The sequence below is a fragment of the Megalobrama amblycephala genome, linkage group LG12 (genome assembly GCF_018812025.1).
Source record: "Megalobrama amblycephala isolate DHTTF-2021 linkage group LG12, ASM1881202v1, whole genome shotgun sequence".
Lineage (NCBI taxonomy): Eukaryota > Metazoa > Chordata > Actinopteri > Cypriniformes > Xenocyprididae > Megalobrama > Megalobrama amblycephala.
In genome coordinates this window covers 13,221,380-13,241,557 of record NC_063055.1, presented here as the reverse complement: position 1 = coordinate 13,241,557, position 20,178 = coordinate 13,221,380, and the positions used below count along the sequence as shown (strand labels likewise).

Sequence of the window (20,178 nt, the reverse complement as noted above, 5' to 3'; positions counted from 1 at the left end):
TTTTTTTTTTTTTTTTTTTTCTTTTACCCTGTCTCCCTCTTTCTCTTTATAAGTTTTGCCACTCTGCCAAAACTCTCTTTCTCTCTCTCTCTGCCTCTTTATATCTTTCTCTCCCTCTCTAATCTTTTCTCCTCAATCTCTTTTCAGGCCTTATTCTCTTTTTCAACTTTTGAAATAGTATTTTTTTTAGTGCCCACTATGGAAAAAACAAGTCCGGTTCATAAACGCAATAACAGAAACTAATAACCTCCTCCCTAGATAATACCTGCAGAAAAACATGTTTATTTGAGTCAAATTAAATCTACTTTTTCAGCATCACGCATCAAATGTGACAGTGTCTTCACAGAGGGCACGACCCCGCTAACTGTGTGATTTCAGACGTGGCTAGAGAGTTTGTCTCATGTGTTTGAGAGTAGCCTGACCTCACGCCCTGTGTGTGCAGCTCATTAGCATATATGAGGCCGAGACAGGAAGAGTGGCCTAACCCTCTGAGTTCCTCACATTTGCATGCTTTTTGTCCACCCATAATGAATGTGGCTGCAAACACTGACAGACTGTAATGGAAATGCTCAAAGTCCGGCTGCAGCTAACAGACTGATTTCCTTTTCTTTTTTTGTGTGTCTTTTTTCCCTCTCTGTTGTCCCCCCCGAACATTCCACCCCCTCTGTTTTTCCCTTCTCTTCCCCCGTTTCATGTCTTGCATGCTCCTACTTTTCCTCAGCTTGAAATGGCGATTGAAAACCTCCAAAAGTCAGAAGGGATTGCCACTCACAAAAGCAGCCTGCTCAACAGCCATGTAAGTCAAACTGGGAAAAAACTTTATTGAAACTGGAACAAGTCCTGAAAAAAAGGCTTAGTTCATCCTGCCTGCCTCTTCGCTTTGCTTTTCACTGCTGCTGTGAGCATGCTTTTTCCAGAACAGCCCCTCGCTCTGTGTATTTTGGGTTTAAAGTGCCTCAGACCCCCTGCATTTACATTACACCACTGATTCAGTCAACATCCCAGGGAACACTGTGTTTATATGCGTGAGACGTACTCTTGAACATCAAGTACTTTAAGGATTTTATATATTAAGAATTATTTTTTTATTTGTATTTTATACTGACACCTCAGCTCTAGGTAGTGAATATTTACAAATGTTCAAATATTCTTTCTTAGGTGAGACCTGAGATGAGATTGATATAATGATGCCATCGGTGTGTCAGTGGATGGCATAATTTGATCCTCTCAGATTGGCAATTATTACTCCCTCAAAGTCTCTAGACATCTTCTCACCCATTTCAAACAGAGGCATTTAAACTCCCTCTCCCATGTTGTTCCTCAGTTATCAGGAGGCCTGCACAGAATCTCCACCCACAGAATTTGAATGCCGTTCATTCACAAAGTTCTGCATACTCTTCACTCCTTGCATGTTTATGAAATATTTGGCTAATTTGATAATCTGTTTATCTAACTTTTTTCTTCTTTTTTTTTAAAGAAATTTTTCACATTAGAGTGGAAATTTTCTCATTTATTCACCTTTATGTTGTTTCAGTGTTGTTATTGTTAACTAAAACTATTCAGAATTGTTTAATATATCCTTGGCAACTTGCTGAAATAAAACAAGTTGAAGTACTAAAATTACTAAAGCAAAAACTGAATTAAAATGTATTTTATGTTCCACAGAAGAAATTCAAATGCATTTGGAAAGACACGAGGGTGAATAAATGATGACAGATTTTTTTTGGGGGGGTGAACTATCCATGAGCAATGAAATGTGAAATTGCAGATCCCATTAGGCTCTTTTTTTTTTTTTTAATCAATCAAATTAATTTGGTAATTAATATGAACATACAGTATGAATGCAGAAGTGTTCTGTTGTGTGGTTTTGTTGCTATTGTTTTGTGAGGAAAAACTGATGAATTTAAGCTTTCTTGATTAGATACTGTTTTATTCATTTGTTGCGTGTGTGTGTGCAGTTGCAGTGGTTGCTGGATAATTATGAGACGGCTGAGGGTGTGAGTCTGCCACGCAGCTCTCTCTATAACCACTACCTGAGACACTGTCAGGAGCAAAAACTGGATCCGGTTAATGCCGCCTCTTTTGGCAAACTCATCCGCTCTGTCTTCATGGGCCTTCGCACACGCAGACTTGGCACCAGGTCAGACTACACCCCACAAATACAGCTAATCTATAAACGATAAATCTATAATCTATAAGCTGTAAAAGTACTTCTACAGCTTATCCGCTCTCAAAAGAAAAGCACAATCTTGAAACCACAGGAGAACAGAGAAGAACATTGAGTGGATTTGCTGCAGACACTCGTCTAATACTTAAAGAATGATCATGAGATGATTGTCTGAAATAAATGACGTTCAGTCTCAAATTGTGGTGTGTCGTTGCTGGAATAAAAAATGTGATGGCTCATTTCGTCTATGTGTGTGTCTCAGGGGAAACTCAAAATACCATTATTATGGCATTCGTCTAAAGCCTGACTCGCCTCTCAACCGCTTGCAGGAGGACACGCAGTACATGGCAATGAGACAACAACCTGTCCATCAGAAACAGAGGTGATATAAACATCCCCCCTCTCTCCTTCTCACTTGCATGCAATCTACATATCCAAGTCTTCTTTGCCATCAGGATCTGTGTTTGTTTGTGTGCATGTCTCACTCAATTGTTCAGATCCTGCTAGAGCTTTTAAGGTTTTTTTTTTTTTTTTTTTTGATTCATTAAATCCTTTTCTAATTATTTCCCACACTGGCTGAATAGATGGACACTCACACTCGAGTTTTATCTCCATTCAGACACAGAGATCCCAGCGTGGGTTTTGCAAACTTAATTAAACGTTGAAAATAATTAAATGTATTCAGTATGAATTAGTATTAATTATTAATTTAATTATTACAAAATTATATATGTAGCTACAATTGATGCAGGTGTGAGAAAATTAATAGGGAATAAATTATATTGATATTATTTATAATAATAATTCTTATTGATCAATTCACACATGATTAAAATACCTTTTTCTATCTTATTAATGAAAAATGTTGTTGTTCTTTTTAAAACGTTATGCTTACCTCTGGTTTCTGACGTTAGTGATTCAGGTTCAAAACTATCAGATTTGTTTTGGCATTGGAAATGGACAGAATACCTTCAGATTGGACACAGCCTGACGGAAAATGATCTTCTCTTTCTCGCTTAGTCATATCCTCTGTAATCCCCAGTAGTGAATTCTACATTTAGTCCTTCTGTTGGTATTTCCTGTGTCCAGGTTTAAGCCCTTTCACAAGATGGATGGGATGGGGGACAGTCTAAACAGCGGCTCCCAGCATTCGTCCAGTACCCCTGAGCAGAGCGTGGCGGCCCAGAGCCAGCATCACCAGCAGTACATTGGTAAACCTCCTCTATGACATGATTTAATACATTAGTACAAGGGCTGCTTGATTATGGCAGAAATGATAATCACGATTATATTTGGTCAATATTGAAATCAAGATTAACACTGGCGTTTCCACAGCGTTTCAGAAATGATCTCCGTCTACACCACATGACTGAAAACACGTCACATGACCGTTCATGCACACACAATTGTAAACAGTTGCCTTTTGCTCATGTAGTTAGCTGCAGTATTTAAGTTTAACTGTACAATGGCTGCTAAAAATGATTACAAAGCCAGGGGGTTGAAAACGGCGGAGTAGTGTAAACAACAGGCCTAACCGTAGCAAAAGTTATGCGTTTTAAAACGAAAATGCACTAGTGTAAACGGGGCCTATATAGGTTAATCCTTATTAAAACTACTTAAGTTATTCAGTCAAGATAAGTGAGTGATTTTTCCTTTGTTGTTTGACTATCATTAATGACAGACTGCAGCAGGTATATCAGGTATATATTTGCTGTCACTTTAAGAGCTAATGCACGGATCCAATATACTGTTACACACGCGTTATCTTTTTCAACTGTGTTTCTCACACTGTTACTTAAGACAGGTTTACGTGAACACTCTCCAAAACGGCATTTTGAAATTTTTTCGTGTACACGACACGTTTAGGTGCGTATCTGTAGCCCATTTGCTTATCTGCGTTTGGCTCCGACTCGAAGCGTGCACACAGAAAGCCGCCTGGGGAACAGTGTCTCTTTTGCAGCTTAATACGCTTTTAATAATACTGTTTAAACATGTCCCGCAGTTTAGCAACAGTAGATTGCATTTTACAACACTTACTTATTTTGGCTGAGTTGGATGTTAAGTTTGGGCTTTTAGGGAGGAACAAAAGCGCACCGCTGGATGGAGTGCAATAATCATTTTACTTCAGTTATCTTGTTTGTTTGTTTTATACATTTTTCTACTTTTAATAGAATTGATTAGAATTTACCTACAAGCACATCAAAAAGTTTCTGAATACATGCACAAGAAGATTCAAGTCTAACTACTTGGTTGCGCTGTGTGTATTTTGGCAGATGTGTCTCATGTCCTTCCCCCCTTCCCTTCACCTGATCTGGGCTCGTGTCCTCTGCCTGAGCCAATTAGCGTGAACGATGTGAAAAAACTACAGAGCAACTACAGGATTCATTGTGAGGTACTGCACTATTTTTGTTTGTTTGTTGTTTTTCTTTCAAATTTTTATTCAAGGCACATTTGCAAACATGCAAATCTTCCTTTATTATGAGAGCTCCCAGTGGAGGGAACAGTGTCGCAGGGAAAGGAAGCAACTTCTTAACAGCTATCTTTAGAAAATAATAGAGACACTCTAGCAAAGATAAACTATCCCATATACCAGAGGAAATTAAAATTCTTTGTTATTCCGTGCTTATTACAACTTCAAATCTTTTAATAATTCAAAAATATTAAGTAAAAATTAAATGATCTAAATATGTAAATGAATGAATCAGAATAAGAGTACATATCATATCAAGTGCACAAAAATGTAAGATTATTGAATAAAAACAATGTTAAAGAAATACAATAATGAATGAAATATACCACAGCAAATAGTTACACTAATCTAACCAAGGCTGTTTTCTTGCAACAATGTATCACATGTTTTCCATCATGAATGTGAGCCTTGTTCTTACAGGAAGCTAGAATAAGGAAAACCAAGCACCTGCACAACATCTCTCAGATAATGACCTTGTATGAACAATGTTCATTCACAAACTGTGAATATTTGTCTCACAGTCTCTGTCAGAATGAATGTGTTAACTGCATCATATTTAATTACACATTTATTCATTTTATAATTGTTTAATTCTGTTCTGTGATTTCTGAAGATTTTGAAAACTGGTCAGAACAGCCTGAGAGTTTGCTTGAACCCCAGCATGGCTGGCGCATCATTTATTTATATACTATTTTTTAAAAATATATATTTTTCAAATAAATCCTGTTATTTAGAATTTTCAGTTCCTCAAAAAATCCGGAATAAAAGTGTATTCTGGTTTCCACAAAAATATTAAGCAACACAATTCTTCTACTTAAAGGATTAGTCCACTTTCAAATAAAATTTCCTGATAATTTACTCATCCCCATGTCATCCAAGATGTTCATGTCTTTCTTTCGTCAGTCCAAAAGAAATTAAGGTTTTTGATGAAAACATTCCAGGATTATTCTCCTTATAGTGGACTTCAATGGCCTCTAGATGGTTGAAGGTCAAAATTACAGTTTCAATGCAGCTTCACAGGGTTTTAAACGATACCAGACGAGGAATGAGGGTCTTATCTAGTGAAACGATTGGTCATTTTCGAAAAAAAATGTAAATGTATACGCTTTATATAAACAAATGATCGCCTTTGTAAGTGCTTCCGCTAAAACCACACTTTTGTACTTCAAAAAGCTTACGCTGTATGTCTTACGCCTTCCCTATTCTACTTACGGAACAAACGCAGCGCCAGTTCCATTTTTTTTCCATAAATAGAATAGGGAAGGCGTAGGACAAACAGCGTGGTGCAGGCGTAGGACAACATACATGGTGCTTTGCAAAGGATTGTAGCTTTTAAAAATAGAAACATTTCTGTTCTCTCTGTGTCTGTTTGTTATCTTCAGAAGTTGGTTGATTAAGGAGTTTCTTCCTTTCATGAATACTAAATTTTCACTATTCCATGTGCGCTGGAAAAGGAAGTGTTTTGAGATTGTTTTTTTGGAGTGGATTAGATTTCTTCCCTTCCCTTGTTACCTTGTATAGAACAATTTGAATGGCAACACCCTCGTTCTCTCGGTTTTACTTTCAGTTTCAGAGTGTTTTATTGGAAGAATAAATAGCACTTAATTTATGTTCGCAGCAGTGTAGCTCCCTGCAATAAGGAACTGTGAAAAAGCTGTTGATGGGTTTTTTCTTAGTATTCCTCCTCCCTCTCGTTCTTTCTGCTGACGGAGTTTCTAGTTTGACGTGTTCTTGAGTTTTACTTTCAGAAAGCGTCTGGTCTCATTACAGTCAGAGTGTAGCACTGCTCTCAATATTCTGACAGATGGACTCGTCCCATCTTCATTTCCTAGCTCTCACTTTTAATGTCATTTCTGCCACGTTCGAGCTCTCTTTCTCTCGATCTCGGTTTCTGTCCCTCCCCGTCCACTGCATACCTTTTTGTTCCAGGGCTTCTTTCATCCCTCAGACTAGGAGTTTTCAGTCTTCCCAATTAACCTTTCATCCAGCAGGATCTTTGCCATCCATCTGTGCCCATCTGTGGGTCTTTGCGTGTTCCTCACTACTGAAAAATAAGTTCATTTGTTGCTGGTAAAGCATAAAAGTCAAGTGTGTGATTTCTGCAACACCAAACTAGAGTTTTATCGCAACGTGAACTGAGTGAACTTCTCACATTCAAATGGAAATAATTCTGCGTTCTGAGCATCTTTCATTCTAACTCTCTTAGTATTGTTAATATTAGTGCTGTCAAATCACTGACTAATCGCATCTAACATAAAGTTTGTAAATGGGTCAATGACGTGACGGGTCATTTTTTTTGTCCAAAGGCCTTAATAATAATAAAAAACAAAGATATGACATCCAAAGTATGTAAGGTACTATAGCTAGATCGCTTTTGTTGAATCCAAAAGGTTTTAATTATATTTTGCTACATATAAAGGTGTTTTAAAGATTTTGAAGTGTCAAAATGTCATTGGGTTTAACCGTCCAAAGGCCAATACAGCCATTTCATTTGTGATTTAAATTATCTTAACATGTAATATATGTATATATTTTTTTATTCTGGCATGATTTGATAACATCATATATCAACATAATGCAAAATGATATTAAAATTATGTGAAGTAATTGCTTTGTTATGAGAAAGAATGAATTTCATTGATGTCATTCGGAGTAACCAATATAAAGGGACCATTTTGGATCAAGTCATGTGTTCAATATCATGTGACAGGCTGTGACATCATTCAGACACCTGCAAAGGACCACATGGTCATGAAGCAAAGTAACTAACTCTCTCTTAACTATTTGAAAAATTCATGTTTTCACTTGCGTCCCGAAACATCAGGTCTTTTGGTACAACCGCTATAAAATGTTAAAAATGTTATAATGTTTTAAAAACTTATACTAAATATAAAATGTTTGATTGTCCTTTTGCTAGCTAGCTAGATATCAGTCTGTTAGCATTGTTTGAAAATATCGTCATTCGGTATAACCAAAAGTGTCATTTGGTAAAACCGAATTTTTGGTTTAACCGAATGACTTTGTTTGGACAAAATGGACAAATTTTGTCCATCTTGTAAAAAATGACAAAAGCAGTATTAATTGATTATAAAAACCACATAATCTCATTGTCAACTTCAAACAAAAACAAATTTTGAACTTCAAAATTAAATATGTCTCCATTAGTTTTTTTTTTTAGTTTTTTTTTACACTTTTAAAAACCTTATTCGTCAATGACCCAAATATGTGTGTGTGTGTGTATATATACACACACACACACACATTGTTTTTGTGAATTGTGGGGACATTTCATAGGTGTAATGGTTTTTATATTGTACAAACCGTATTTTATTGCCCTACACCTAAACCTACCCATCACAGAAAACTGTACACATTTATACTTTCTCAAAAAAAACTCATTCTGTATGATTTATAAGCCTTTTGAAAAATGGGGACATGGGGTAATGTCCTCATAAGTCACCCTCTCCTTGTAATACCTATGTCATACCAATGTCATTATACAAATTTGTGTCCTGATATGTCACATAAAAACTTATATTTGTAAACTATCACATTATATATTTACAAAATTAATTGATTTGACAGCACTAGTTGATACACAACTACAAGTGCTGGTCATATAATTAGAATATCTTGAAAAAGTTCATTTTTTTTTATTGTAAATTATTTAAAAAAAATGAAACTTTCATTTATACTAGATTCCCTACATGTAAAGTAAAACATTTCAAAAGTGTTTTTTTTTTTTTTTTTTTTTTTTTTTTTTTAATTTGTTGATTAGAATGTACAGCTCATGAAAGTCCAAAATCCAGTATCTCAAAATATTAGAATATTTACATTTGAGTTTCATTAAATGACCATCCCTACAGTATAAATTCCGGGTATCTCTTGTTCTTTGAAACCACACTAATGGGGAAGACTGCTGACTTGGTAATGGTCCAGGAGACAATCATTGACACCCTCCACAAAGAGAGTAAGTCACAGATGGTCATTACTGAATGTGGTGGCCGTTTACAGAGTGATGTATCAAAGTATATTAAATGCAAAGTTGACTAGAAGGAAGAAATAGGGTAGGCAAAGGTGCACAAGCAACAGGGATGACCACAAGCTTGAGAATACTGTCAAGTAAAGCTGATTCAGACACTTGGGAGAGCTTCACAATGAGTCAAATGAAGCCGGAGTCAGCGCATCAAGAGTCACCACACCCAGACATCTTCAGGAAAAGGACTACCAAGCCACTTCTGAAACAGAAACAACATCAGAAGCATCTTACCTGGGCTAAGGAGAAAAAGAACTGGACAGTGAACAGTGGTCGAAAGTCCTCTTTTCAGATAAAAGTAAATTTTGCATTTCATGTTGAAATCATGGTCCCAGAGTCTGAAGGAAGACTGGAAAGGCACAGAATCCAAGCTGCTTGAAGTCTAGTGGGAAGTTTCTGAAGTTAGTAATGATTTGGGGGGCAGTGACATCTGCTGGTGTTGGTCCATTGTGTTTTATCAAGTGCAAAGTCAATGCAGCCATCTTCCAGGAGATTTTGGAGCATTTTATGCTTCCATCTGCTGACAAGCTTTATGGAGATGCTGATTTCCTTTTCCAGCAGGACTTTAGCACCTGCCCACAGTGCAAAAACCACTTCCAAGTGGTTTGCTGACCATGATATTACTGTGCTTTATTGGCTAGCCAACATGCCTGACCCCTGAATCTATGGGATATTTTCAAGAGAAAGATGAGAAACAGTTGATCCAACAATATACATATGATCTGAAGGCTCAATAGTGCCTCAGCAGTGCCACAGGCTGATCACTTCTATGCCACACTTCACTGATGCTGTAATTTGTGCTAGGAGCAAATCATTTGCTGTAATATGTGCTGCCGACCAAGTATTGAGTGTACAAATGAACATACTTTAAAGAACTTGAACTTTTCTGTTTTGAAAATCCAGTTTTTTGATTGATCTTAGGAAATATTCTAATATTTTGAGATACTGGATTTTGGACTTTCATGAGCTGTATGCTCTAATCATCAAAATTAAAAAAAAAACTTCTGAAATGTTTTACTTTACATGTAGGGAATCTAGAATATATGAAAGTTTCATTTTTAAAAATAATTTACAATAAAAAAAATGAACTTTTCCACAATATTCTAATTATATGACCAGCACCTGTATATGCAGTGGGAATTTAGACAAATGAACTTTCATGTGGACAGGGCTAAAAATACAAAACAAAGTAAACAACAAAGCGTCATTTCATTCTTCATTTTTTGCACTAGAGCTAAAAAGTTTCTAGTGGCAATGAAAAAGAAAGACTGCCCAATATATCCATTTTTAATTTGACCAAATTCGTTCAAACATGTTACATTATGTTCTTCAAACTCGTAAGTAGGTGCAGAGTGCTGATACATTTAAGGAAGTCAGAGCTTTAGTGCTGCCTGAGATAGGATTTGACTTTATAAAACAGATCTTTCAGAGTTCACAAGTGCAGTAAACTTTAAAAATCATCAACTTGGCCTCTAGATGCAATACTATAGTGCTTTTCCTCTCTTGTGACCAAGGTGAGAAAGCTTGTTTGTCTAGGAAAGAGAATTTTCTTTTTTTTGTTTTGGAGTGCTGTGTTTGAACTGTTGCTGGGGCAACGGTAAACAAGGTTGCCATGGTGACCTGGCTGTGGAAGCCAAAACATAGCATGTGACTGGCGGGGGGGGGGAGGAAGGGGGTGGGGGGTGCGTGTAACTGGATACAAGAGTGTGTCCTCATCGAGGAGAATCTGAGAGCCGAGTGTGAATCACTCTGAGACAAACACACAGCGAACTCACCACACTCTCACTTCTGCTCTCCACCAAAGCACTAACACTTACTTTTATTTCTGCATGTCACAGTTTGCTGAAATACCATCCCCACCACAAGGACTAAAGTTCCTTTTTTTGGACCTAAAACAGAATATAAGATGTAGATGAAAGTTGCTGTATGTGGATTGTGTTGTGTAACTATTAAACTGTTTATATAAGAAGGTGGTTTCCTCTCAAGATGGGTGCTTCTGAATGAGTACTGGCTGTTTTCATAATTTAAACTGCGAGATGGATGTGAGTGGGCTGCACTCGAGATGATCTCGTTGTCTAATATGCCAACAGGAAAAACAAAAGGCGCTCAGAATGAAGGAGCACACTTATCTCAAAAATGTAACTCTCATAACTCACGTGGGAGCTTCTCAAGATATTGTTACAGCCCAAAAATTGACATCACTCATCAGTGTTTTTGTTCCAAAATCATTTGTTTTTATAGTAGTTAAAAATGTCAGACTTGCATTTGAAATATCAGGGGGAACCGTTTTCCTGTTTGAGTGTTTTAATGCATGGAAGCTTGTTTAAACGATGCTCATAAACCTGATTTCTCTCTGTCAGGCGACTCTGGACGTAGTGATGAACTTGCAGTTCCATCTCATAGAGAAGCTATGGCAGACCTTTTGGTATTCAACAGCGCCATCTAGTGACGGAGCCACTACCATTCCTAACAGGTGCCATATCCATACAAACCTTCATACAGTTTTTTCCACAGTCATGGAAAACCTGGAAGTGTCTAGAAATTTTAAAATTGTGATTTTCAGTTTGGAAAAGTCATCAAAACAAACGTGTATATATAATATATATAATATAATATAATATAATAATAATTTCTTTTTTTTTTTTTTTCTTTTTTTTTTAATCTGTTCAAAAGTGTAAGATTTTGTCTTTTAGAAAGAAGTCTCTTATGCTCACCAAGGATGCATTTATTAGATCAAAAATACAGTAAAAACAGTAATATTTGAAATATTATTACAATTTAAATGAACTGTTTTGTATTTTAATATATTTTAAAATGTAAAATGCATAATTTATTCCTGTGATGGCAAAGCTGAATTTTCAGCATCATTACTCTGGACTTCAGTGTCACATGATCCTTCTAATATGCTGATTTGGTGCTCAGGTAATATTTATTATTATTATCAATGTTAAAACAGTTGTGTTGCTTAATATTTTTGTGGAAACATAACATAACATTTTTGAAGAATTCTATGATTATTTAAAAAGAAAACCAGAATTTATTTGAAACTGAAATCTTCAGTAACATTATAAATGTCTTTACTGTCACTTTTGATCAATTTAATGTGTCCTTGCCGAACAAAAGTATTTTCTTAAAAAAAAAGAACAAAAATCTTGAATGGTAGTGTAGGTATTGCACTCTCTGAGTGAAACATTGAAGCCTTTTTCAAATGTTTGTAAAATAAGTAAATATATTATTGTAAAAGATGCAGCCTGTTTATATATTTTACAATCAAATAAAAGTTTTGCTCTGTTTATCCTAATACACTTGAAACAAAGGGATTTCTGCCTGAACAAATGTGTGTTTGTATATTGTGCAGTGAAGAGGATGTGGAGGACATCAGAGGATTCCCCAGAGAGAAGCTGATCGCTCTGTGTAAATATGAGCCAATCAAACAGTGGATGAGGAGCTGTGATCACATCCTGTATCAGGCACTTGTGGAGATCCTCATCCCTGATGTACTGCGGCCTGTTCCCAGTTAGTATTTCTACTTCTACACACACTTGCTGTGACCTGTTCCAGGGTCAGTGTTGCTGCTATATTGTAAGCAGAATCTTTGAGTGCATGACTGATGGGAAATGTGATCCTGCAGGCACCCTCACTCAAGCTATCAGAAACTTCGCTAAGAGTCTAGAGGGGTGGCTGACCTCAGCCATGACTGACTTCCCACAGGAGATTGTCCGTACTAAGGTGTGTGCGTGTGTTTCTGACCTAACTTAAAGGATAAAAGTGCTGAAAATGTTCTCCGAAGCTGGCTAAAGCAGACAAAATTCCAAGAAGCAGAAGTTCTAAAAATCTGAAAATTTTAAATCATTATTATCAAATTTATATTATTAATGTATAAAATTCTAAATTGTAATTTTTTTTGTTAATGCAATTCTATAATAATGACATATATATATATATATATATATATATATATATATATATATATATATATATATATATATATATATATATATATATATATATATATATATATATATATATATATATAATAATGCAATAATATAATTCTGTACTCTGTTATTCAAAAGTTTGAGGTCAGTAAGATTTTGTTTTTGAAAGTCTCTTAAAATCACCAAAGCTGCATTTATTGGATCAAAAATACAGTAAAAACAGTAATGTTGTAAAATAATTTCAGTTATCAATTGTTTCTTTTTTAATATATTTTCAAATGTAATTTTATTACTTGGATGGTCTTTTTTTTTTTTTTTACTTCGGTGTCACATGGTCCTTCAGAAACCATTCTAATGTCCTGATTTAAAGCTCAAGAAACAACTATTATTATTATAAGTAGTAGTAGCAGTAGCAGTAGCAGTAGTAGTAGTAGTAGTAGTAGTAGTAGTATTTTCAATGTTGAAATCCGTTTTCAACAATGTTTATTTCAAAAGGGAATTAAGTTGAAATAGTAATCTTTGGTAACACTATATTTGAAGGTGTCTGTGTTACAGTGTAATTATACATTTAAGTACTGAGTAATAATTATTAACAACAGGCACTTACTATAGGGTTAGCGTTAGGATAAGGGTTTGGTTTAGGGCTAGTTGTGTTTAATTATGCTTAATTTACTGTTACTACTACAGTATGTACATGTAACAAAATGTGTTACCAAATCTACTGTAACATAAATATCAGTAGCACTTTATTTTACAGTCCTGATTCACATCTACATACTATGTACTTATTGTAGTAATGACATTAACTAGGTACTAACCCTGAACCTACCCCTAAACCTAACCTTAAAGGATTAGTTCACTTTAAAATGAAAATTACTCCAAGCTTTACTCACCCTCAAGCATCCTAGGTGTATATGACTTTCTTCTTTCTGATGAACACAATCGGAGGTATATTAATAAATATTCTGATGCGTCCAAGTTTTATAATGGCAGTCAATGGGACCAACAAGTTTGAAGCTCAAGAAAGCGCATCCATCCATAATAAACATACTCCTCACGGTTCCAGGGGGTTAATAAAGGCCTTCTAAAGCGAAGTGATGCGTTTGTGTAAAAAAAAAAAAAATCCATATTTAGTTATGAAGTAAAATATCTAGCTTCCGCCAGACCGCCTTCCGTATTCTACTTACGAAGAAAGTGTAACACCTCACCCAGTTCAAAACACTTACGCTACGTCCTACACCTTCTCTATTCAACTTACGAAACAAGCATAACGGAAGGCGGTCTAGTGGAAGCTAGTTATTTTACTTTATAACTTGTTAAATATGGATATTTATTTTACACAAACACATGGCTTCACTTCAAAAGGCCTTTATTAACCCCCAGAGTCGTGTGGAGTATGTTTATGATGGATGAATGTGGATGAAGACACATTCTTGAGCTTCAAATTCGTTGCCCCCGTTCACTGCCATTATAAAGCTTGGATGCGTCAGCATATTTATTAATATATCTCTGATTGTGTTTATCAGAATGAATAAAGTCATAAACACCTAGGATGGCTTGAGGGTGAGTAAAGCTTGAGAAAATTTTCATTTTAAAGTGAACTAATCCTTTAGCCCATGTAGTAACCTTACATTACTCAGTAAAGATATTTTGTTTGCACTTTATTTTAGTGAGTGAGCTTTCAATGTACTTACAATGTACTTACCCACAAAAGTACTGTATCTTCACTGATTAAAAGTATTAATTACAACAACAAAAAATGACTGACCCCAAACTTTTGAATAAAACATTTTGTGTTAAAACATTGCTTGTGGATTGTACCTATGACCGTGTGAACGTTTTTGTATGTGTGCTTCGGAAGTGAACTGTGTAACCCTGGTTACTGACCATACAGGATGTGAGGGTTAGATATTTTTGTGTTAATCAAGTGGTTAATGCTCACAAGGTTTTGTCGTCTGCGCAGGCTGCAGTTGTGAGTGCGTTTGCGCAGACCTTGCGCCGTTACACCTCTCTGAATCATCTGGCTCAGGCGGCTCGAGCCGTCCTGCAGAACACCTCACAGATCAACCAGATGCTCAGCGACCTCAACAGAGTGGACTTTGCTAACGTGCAGGTCTGTCTCTCTCTTTGCACCATCTGCTGGACTTTGCCTTCCTGCTTCAGGTTCATCATGGAGGTTATAAGGCGTGTGTGTTGATTCTCGGCTCACTCTGAGTGTGTGTGTTTGTCACAGGAGCAGGCGTCCTGGGTGTGCCAGTGTGATGAGAGTGTCGTCCAGCGTTTGGAGCAAGACTTTAAGGTGACCCTGCAGCAGCAGAGCTCTCTGGATCAGTGGGCCGCCTGGCTGGATAACGTCGTCAACCAGGTGCTGAAACCCTTCGATGGCAGTCCCAGCTTCCCTCGCGCTGCACGCCAGTTCCTGCTCAAGTGGTCCTTTTACAGGTACGAGGCTCTCTATAAAAACACTCGATGGGCTCTTTCTTCTCAAATAATACCGTTTTTAATTACATTTATTTCACTTCCATTTAAATTTCATCAGGCCTCTTAACAGACACAGTTTTACAACAACCGATCTTGTGAAGAGAGTTGATTGAAACCAGCGCTTTAATCTGTGGCTTCTCTAAGTGTGGCGGGTGTTGTGGTTTTGTTGTGGTAGTTTGTAATGAAACTCTCTGTTGCCCTGGTTACAGCTCCATGGTGATCAGAGATCTGACTCTGCGCTCGGCCGCCAGCTTTGGCTCCTTCCACCTCATCCGTCTGCTCTATGATGAATACATGTTCTATTTGGTAGAACACCGTGTCGCCCATGCAACCGGAGAGACGCCCATTGCTGTCATGGGGGAGGTGAGGAGATCTGGCCACTCCATGGTTTAATATTTCAGACTTTCACGCATTAATCTAACTGCTTGTGTTTAGTGTTGAGCTCATGCATGTGTTTCTTTTGGCCCTGTGGACTAAGAAAATAAACTCCCTGAATACACACTTTTCACCGCTGAAAAAGGCTAGTTTATTTAAATAACAATGTCCAAGAGCATATATACAGTATATATAAATATGCGCCATCAAAGTATTATTTTTCTAAATCGTCCATTCCAACACATTTCAGATGATGTATTCCGCCTTCCGAGGCGGAAGTGACATTTTACATTTTTGTATCTATCTATCTACACATTAATATTAATAATAATTTATATTATATTATATTATATTATATTATATTATAAATATCTAGATAGAGATATAATTAATTATTTAAATAATTAATACCAAAAAAAATGCTTGTGATATTTACCTTACACTTTTGTCTAACTAATTATCAAAGTACACTAATATTTGGTACATTTTTATTTTTGAGAAAAAATGTTGAAATTTACTAAATCATTTTGACATAATAAATATTGAATTTGTTTAACATTTTAATTTTTAGATCAATGTTATTTTTAGTTTTATGTAAGCAGTAAGGTACGAGAGGCTGTGCTGTATCGTGAAGGGCGTTGTTTCGAGTCGTGACTGCAACCCCTTCAGCCGTGACTTATTCACGATACAGCACTAGCCTCGAGTACCTTATTGCTTTTATAAAACGGTTACTACACAATACAAATATTAAAGCCAAAAATATCAATGCAGCTTTCATGAAGGAAAATCACTAAAAACCTACCTTCCGCCGGACAAAATAGTCCCTGACCGTGAACAGCAACAGAAATTACATTATTACGCCATTAGATGGCGGCAAAGACTGTCTTTATGAGTGTGTCAGTCAGTAGTGAAGACTTTTAGAGATTGACAGAAGACAGAATTGTTGTGAACATGGAACAAGACGCAAGTGAAAAATGCTTTGACTAGCACTGTCAGTCATGGGAAAACCCTTAACTGTTAAAAGGACAAGATAATACATTGGACATTTAAACAGATTTTTTATTATGAACATAGGACTGACATGAAGGATAATACTAAATCTGAATGCAGGTAATAAACTCACTCAATCAATCTTTTTCTCACAATACTCTTCTAGTTCTACATAATACAGTAAGATTCAATGAACAATGAGAAAAAACATATGTTTACATTGCTAAGAGTGGTTGCTAAGGGTGTTGTGTAGTGATGCACAGAACCATTGGGTTTTATCGTGAATAAAACACAGCTATTGACCAATCCGAATCAAGGACAGGAACTAAATGTTTTATAAAATGTAATACAATACAAAAATGCATCATAAAAATTTTAAAGTTGTCTTTTCTTTACATTTTCAGTTCAGTGACCTCAGTTCAATGATGCCATCACTCATGGAGAAAGGTAACGGATTTTGATGCCAACAATTTTTTTTTTTTCTCTCTCATTTGGAAGGTTCCTCTGCTCTGTATTCCAACATCCTTCTCCTTTCCTTTCCCAGATGCCTCATTCTCAGACGATCTGGCCAGCGATGGAGACATGTCGAGGATGAGCGAGAGGAGTATGAGCGAACCGGCGGTGAAGAGAGAGAGAATTGAGATCAGTCACTCCCTGCAGGAGATCTAAGAGCAGAGCGTCAGCCTCACCCCAGACCCAGCCGGACCACCACATTCTTATGTGTGTGTGTGTGTGTGTGTACAGACGGCTGCCGGTGGCGAAGCTAACGCTTAGCCGTGAGGTTTTCTTTATCTTGAGGGTACGTAGGTCTGTTTAGGGTCAGTGTCTCTCTCTCTCTCTCTCTCGCCTTTAGGTTTTCTGCGACTGTGAATCAAGAACGTGCTGGTTTTGTGATGTGTTATTTCATGTGCCATAGTCTTTCAGTGCCTTAGATGAGAAAAGAAACACTAGAGCAGAACTGTCTCTCTCTCTCTCTTTCTCTTTGACTTTCTCTCGTTCTGTCGTTTCCTCGGCTGTGCCTCTAACCGCAGAATGAATGTATCGTCTCAGAACCTCAGATGTGTCTAAAGCACCTTTTTTAAAGATGGTCACATTTTTAGACTTTCTGCCTCGGCCGTTTCCTCGCGGTTCCTCAGGCGTAGATGCAACCTGCTGACCCCAAAGCCGCCCGTTCAGCTGCATCGCAGCGTCGACCCAAACCTGCTGCACATGCAAAGCCTTTCCACATCGAAACGGATGGAGAACGCTCCATTCCAGCCGTTTTGTAAATAAACCCCTGGCCATATGAGATGCCTAGTCTATACCTCAACAGTTTTTAGTTCTAACGAGTTAACTTTTAATAATACGTTTTATAAAAATCACTATAAAAGAGATTATTCGACTGTTTGTTCCAATCGGTTGCCCTGAAAGCACCCCATTCTCGTTCGAAAGCTTCAGGATGTACATACGCCTACTGTGTTGATGGTTACTGCTCTGTTCTGGATCAACCCGAGCAAAGCAGTTTCCACCAAAAATGGTTTGTGAAACTTTTTGGTCTAGTTTTGTAGTTATTTGATGAGTTCTTAGTTGTTTGCAGTGGTTAAAAAGAGCCTCGGTGATTTGTCGATATATTGAACGTACCTGTGCGTGAGCGTGCATCTGTACACAAGGCCTTCTGAAGTAACTGGAAGTGAGTCTGCACTCACCAGGTTATGACTAGTTGTGTGTCGTTTTTATTAAAAACGAACATATGTACCTGAGCTTTTTTTTTTTTTTTTTAAATTAAGATTAAAAGAATTTCTTTGCATAACATATTTAAGTAGATATTGTGTATATGTAATAAGCAAAAAACGTAAACGCTACGTTAATAGCTAAAAACGTCTATAAAACGCCACATCTCACTAAGCCTTTTCTAGAAGACGTAGAAAACCCAAAAATAGACACGTCTAGTAACAGAATATGCAGATTCTTACAGATACGCCTCGTTACCTGGTGCTGTACATCTGATGTTTTAGTTTTCACGCTTTTAATGGAAACTATGTGCCCATTTAGCTGACGTAAAGCTGGAAACATTTTCAGGAGATTTATTATTTTCAGGATACATAATCTGTTTTTGAAGATTTTGTGCTGAACCCCGGTTGGGATCTTTTCCGGTGCCTGGTAGCGGCCCGTAACGGGCACCCTACATGTCCCTCTCTGCTATTTACAAAGATGAACTTCATTTCTACTAGCTGTTTTGTGTTTGTTTCTGAGAAGTGATTGGCGGATGTTTTCTCACTGTGGTTGGTTGTGAGTGTCAGGCTCTGTACTTTAACGCCTGTCATGGTTCTTTGCCTGTTGTGTGCTTTTGGGAAGATTTTTTTTTTTCTTTTTGTAATGCTGTTTTAAAGCTTCTGGCTGAGGATTATTTTTATGGAGGTAGCTGCAATTCTTCTCACTACTATATTGATACCTTATTTTTGTGTCTTTAAAATATCTTTATTTAGCCTCAACTGCTTAGTTCAACTGTATTTTGTACTGGTAAAAAGTGTAATAAATTTGTGTAAACCACTTTTGTCTCAGACTAACTGCTTGCTTTGTAATGAACTCCTAAAGGGTTAGTTCACCCAAAAATGAAATTTCCATCATTAATTACTCACTCTCATGTCGTTCCACACCCGTAAGACCTGTTCATCTTCAGAATACAAATTAAGATATTTTTGATGAAATCTGAGGTGGTTTTTTTTTATCCCCCATAGAAAGCAATGTAATTACCACATTCAAGGTCCAGAAAAGTAGTAAAAACATAGTTAAAATAATCAACGTGACTACAGTGGTTCAACCTTAAACAGCGTAATCTTGTCTCTTCATAACATTGTCCAATACTGAGCCGGCGTTCTGGCATAAAACCTGGAAGCGCTGAATGTAAACAGAATAGGAGAATGACACAGAAGAGAGGATATTGTTGAACAAAGTTATTTTTGTTTCTGTGCACAAAGTATTCTGGATCTCTTCATAACATTAAGGTTGAACCACTGTAGTCACGTTGACTATTTTAACCTTGAATGTGGTAATTTTGTTGCTTTCTATGGGGGATAAAAAAAATGTATCAAAATTATCTTAATTTGTGTTCCGAAGATGAACGAAGGTCTTACAGGTGTGGAATGACATGAGGGTGAGTAATTAATGACAGAATTTTCGTCTAAAGTTAAAAAAGAAAAGAAAAAAATCACAAATAGACTTGTTTGTTTTTTTAATAGTAAATCTTTGTTCTTTTTCGCAACATAAGACAATTTTTTTTCAATAAATGTCAGAATTTTTTATATCCATTATACATATTCATACTTACTCGTTCACAAATTTGCACTAAAAATGAAAAGAAATGTACATCCAGTTCTTCAAACTTGAAATATATGTGTGGTTTGCGCACTGAACAAACAATTCTATACAGATAAAAGTAGAGTCTGGTTGTGGTCCCTAGTCCTAGTGCATACTTATTCTAGAGCAATGCATTATGGGTATTATGTATTTCCCACACATCACACTCTATATACAATATGCTCTCTTCGGATCAGCCCTGTAGCACATGGACAGTTCCACCAGCCCAGGTAGGTTAAAAAAGTGCAAACGTTGTGCCTCTGTGGTACTGGAGCAGCACCAACACCTCTCACAAAGAACAGCCAGCCATATATTTTCCTGTAAAACGATACAGAGGAACATTATTTCGACATTTGACAACAAATGCATTATGCTGTTATATTTA

The 20,178-nt window shown here is 36.7% G+C and overlaps 2 protein-coding genes across 2 annotated transcripts in view; one reads left to right on the top strand and one right to left on the bottom strand.

The window, feature by feature from the left end:
• Nucleotides 1-18,986, top strand: part of rfx2 (regulatory factor X, 2 (influences HLA class II expression)) — a 37,955-nt gene extending 18,969 nt beyond the window's left edge. Inside the window, 13 exon segments of the mRNA XM_048208866.1 lie at nucleotides 722-796; nucleotides 1,959-2,140; nucleotides 2,430-2,549; nucleotides 3,257-3,378; nucleotides 4,441-4,559; nucleotides 11,034-11,146; nucleotides 12,032-12,189; nucleotides 12,305-12,402; nucleotides 14,575-14,724; nucleotides 14,845-15,053; nucleotides 15,302-15,455; nucleotides 16,862-16,904; nucleotides 17,002-18,986. Of these exon segments, the coding sequence (XP_048064823.1) occupies nucleotides 722-796; nucleotides 1,959-2,140; nucleotides 2,430-2,549; nucleotides 3,257-3,378; nucleotides 4,441-4,559; nucleotides 11,034-11,146; nucleotides 12,032-12,189; nucleotides 12,305-12,402; nucleotides 14,575-14,724; nucleotides 14,845-15,053; nucleotides 15,302-15,455; nucleotides 16,862-16,904; nucleotides 17,002-17,126 (1,668 nt within the window). The 3' untranslated portion in view covers nucleotides 17,127-18,986.
• A 665-nt stretch (nucleotides 18,987-19,651) lies between these two features.
• The window catches only part of fcho1 (FCH and mu domain containing endocytic adaptor 1), a 52,403-nt gene continuing 51,876 nt past the window's right edge, over nucleotides 19,652-20,178 (bottom strand). The window contains 1 exon segment of the mRNA XM_048209272.1: nucleotides 19,652-20,111. Coding sequence (XP_048065229.1) covers nucleotides 20,083-20,111 — 29 coding nt within the window. The 3' untranslated portion in view covers nucleotides 19,652-20,082.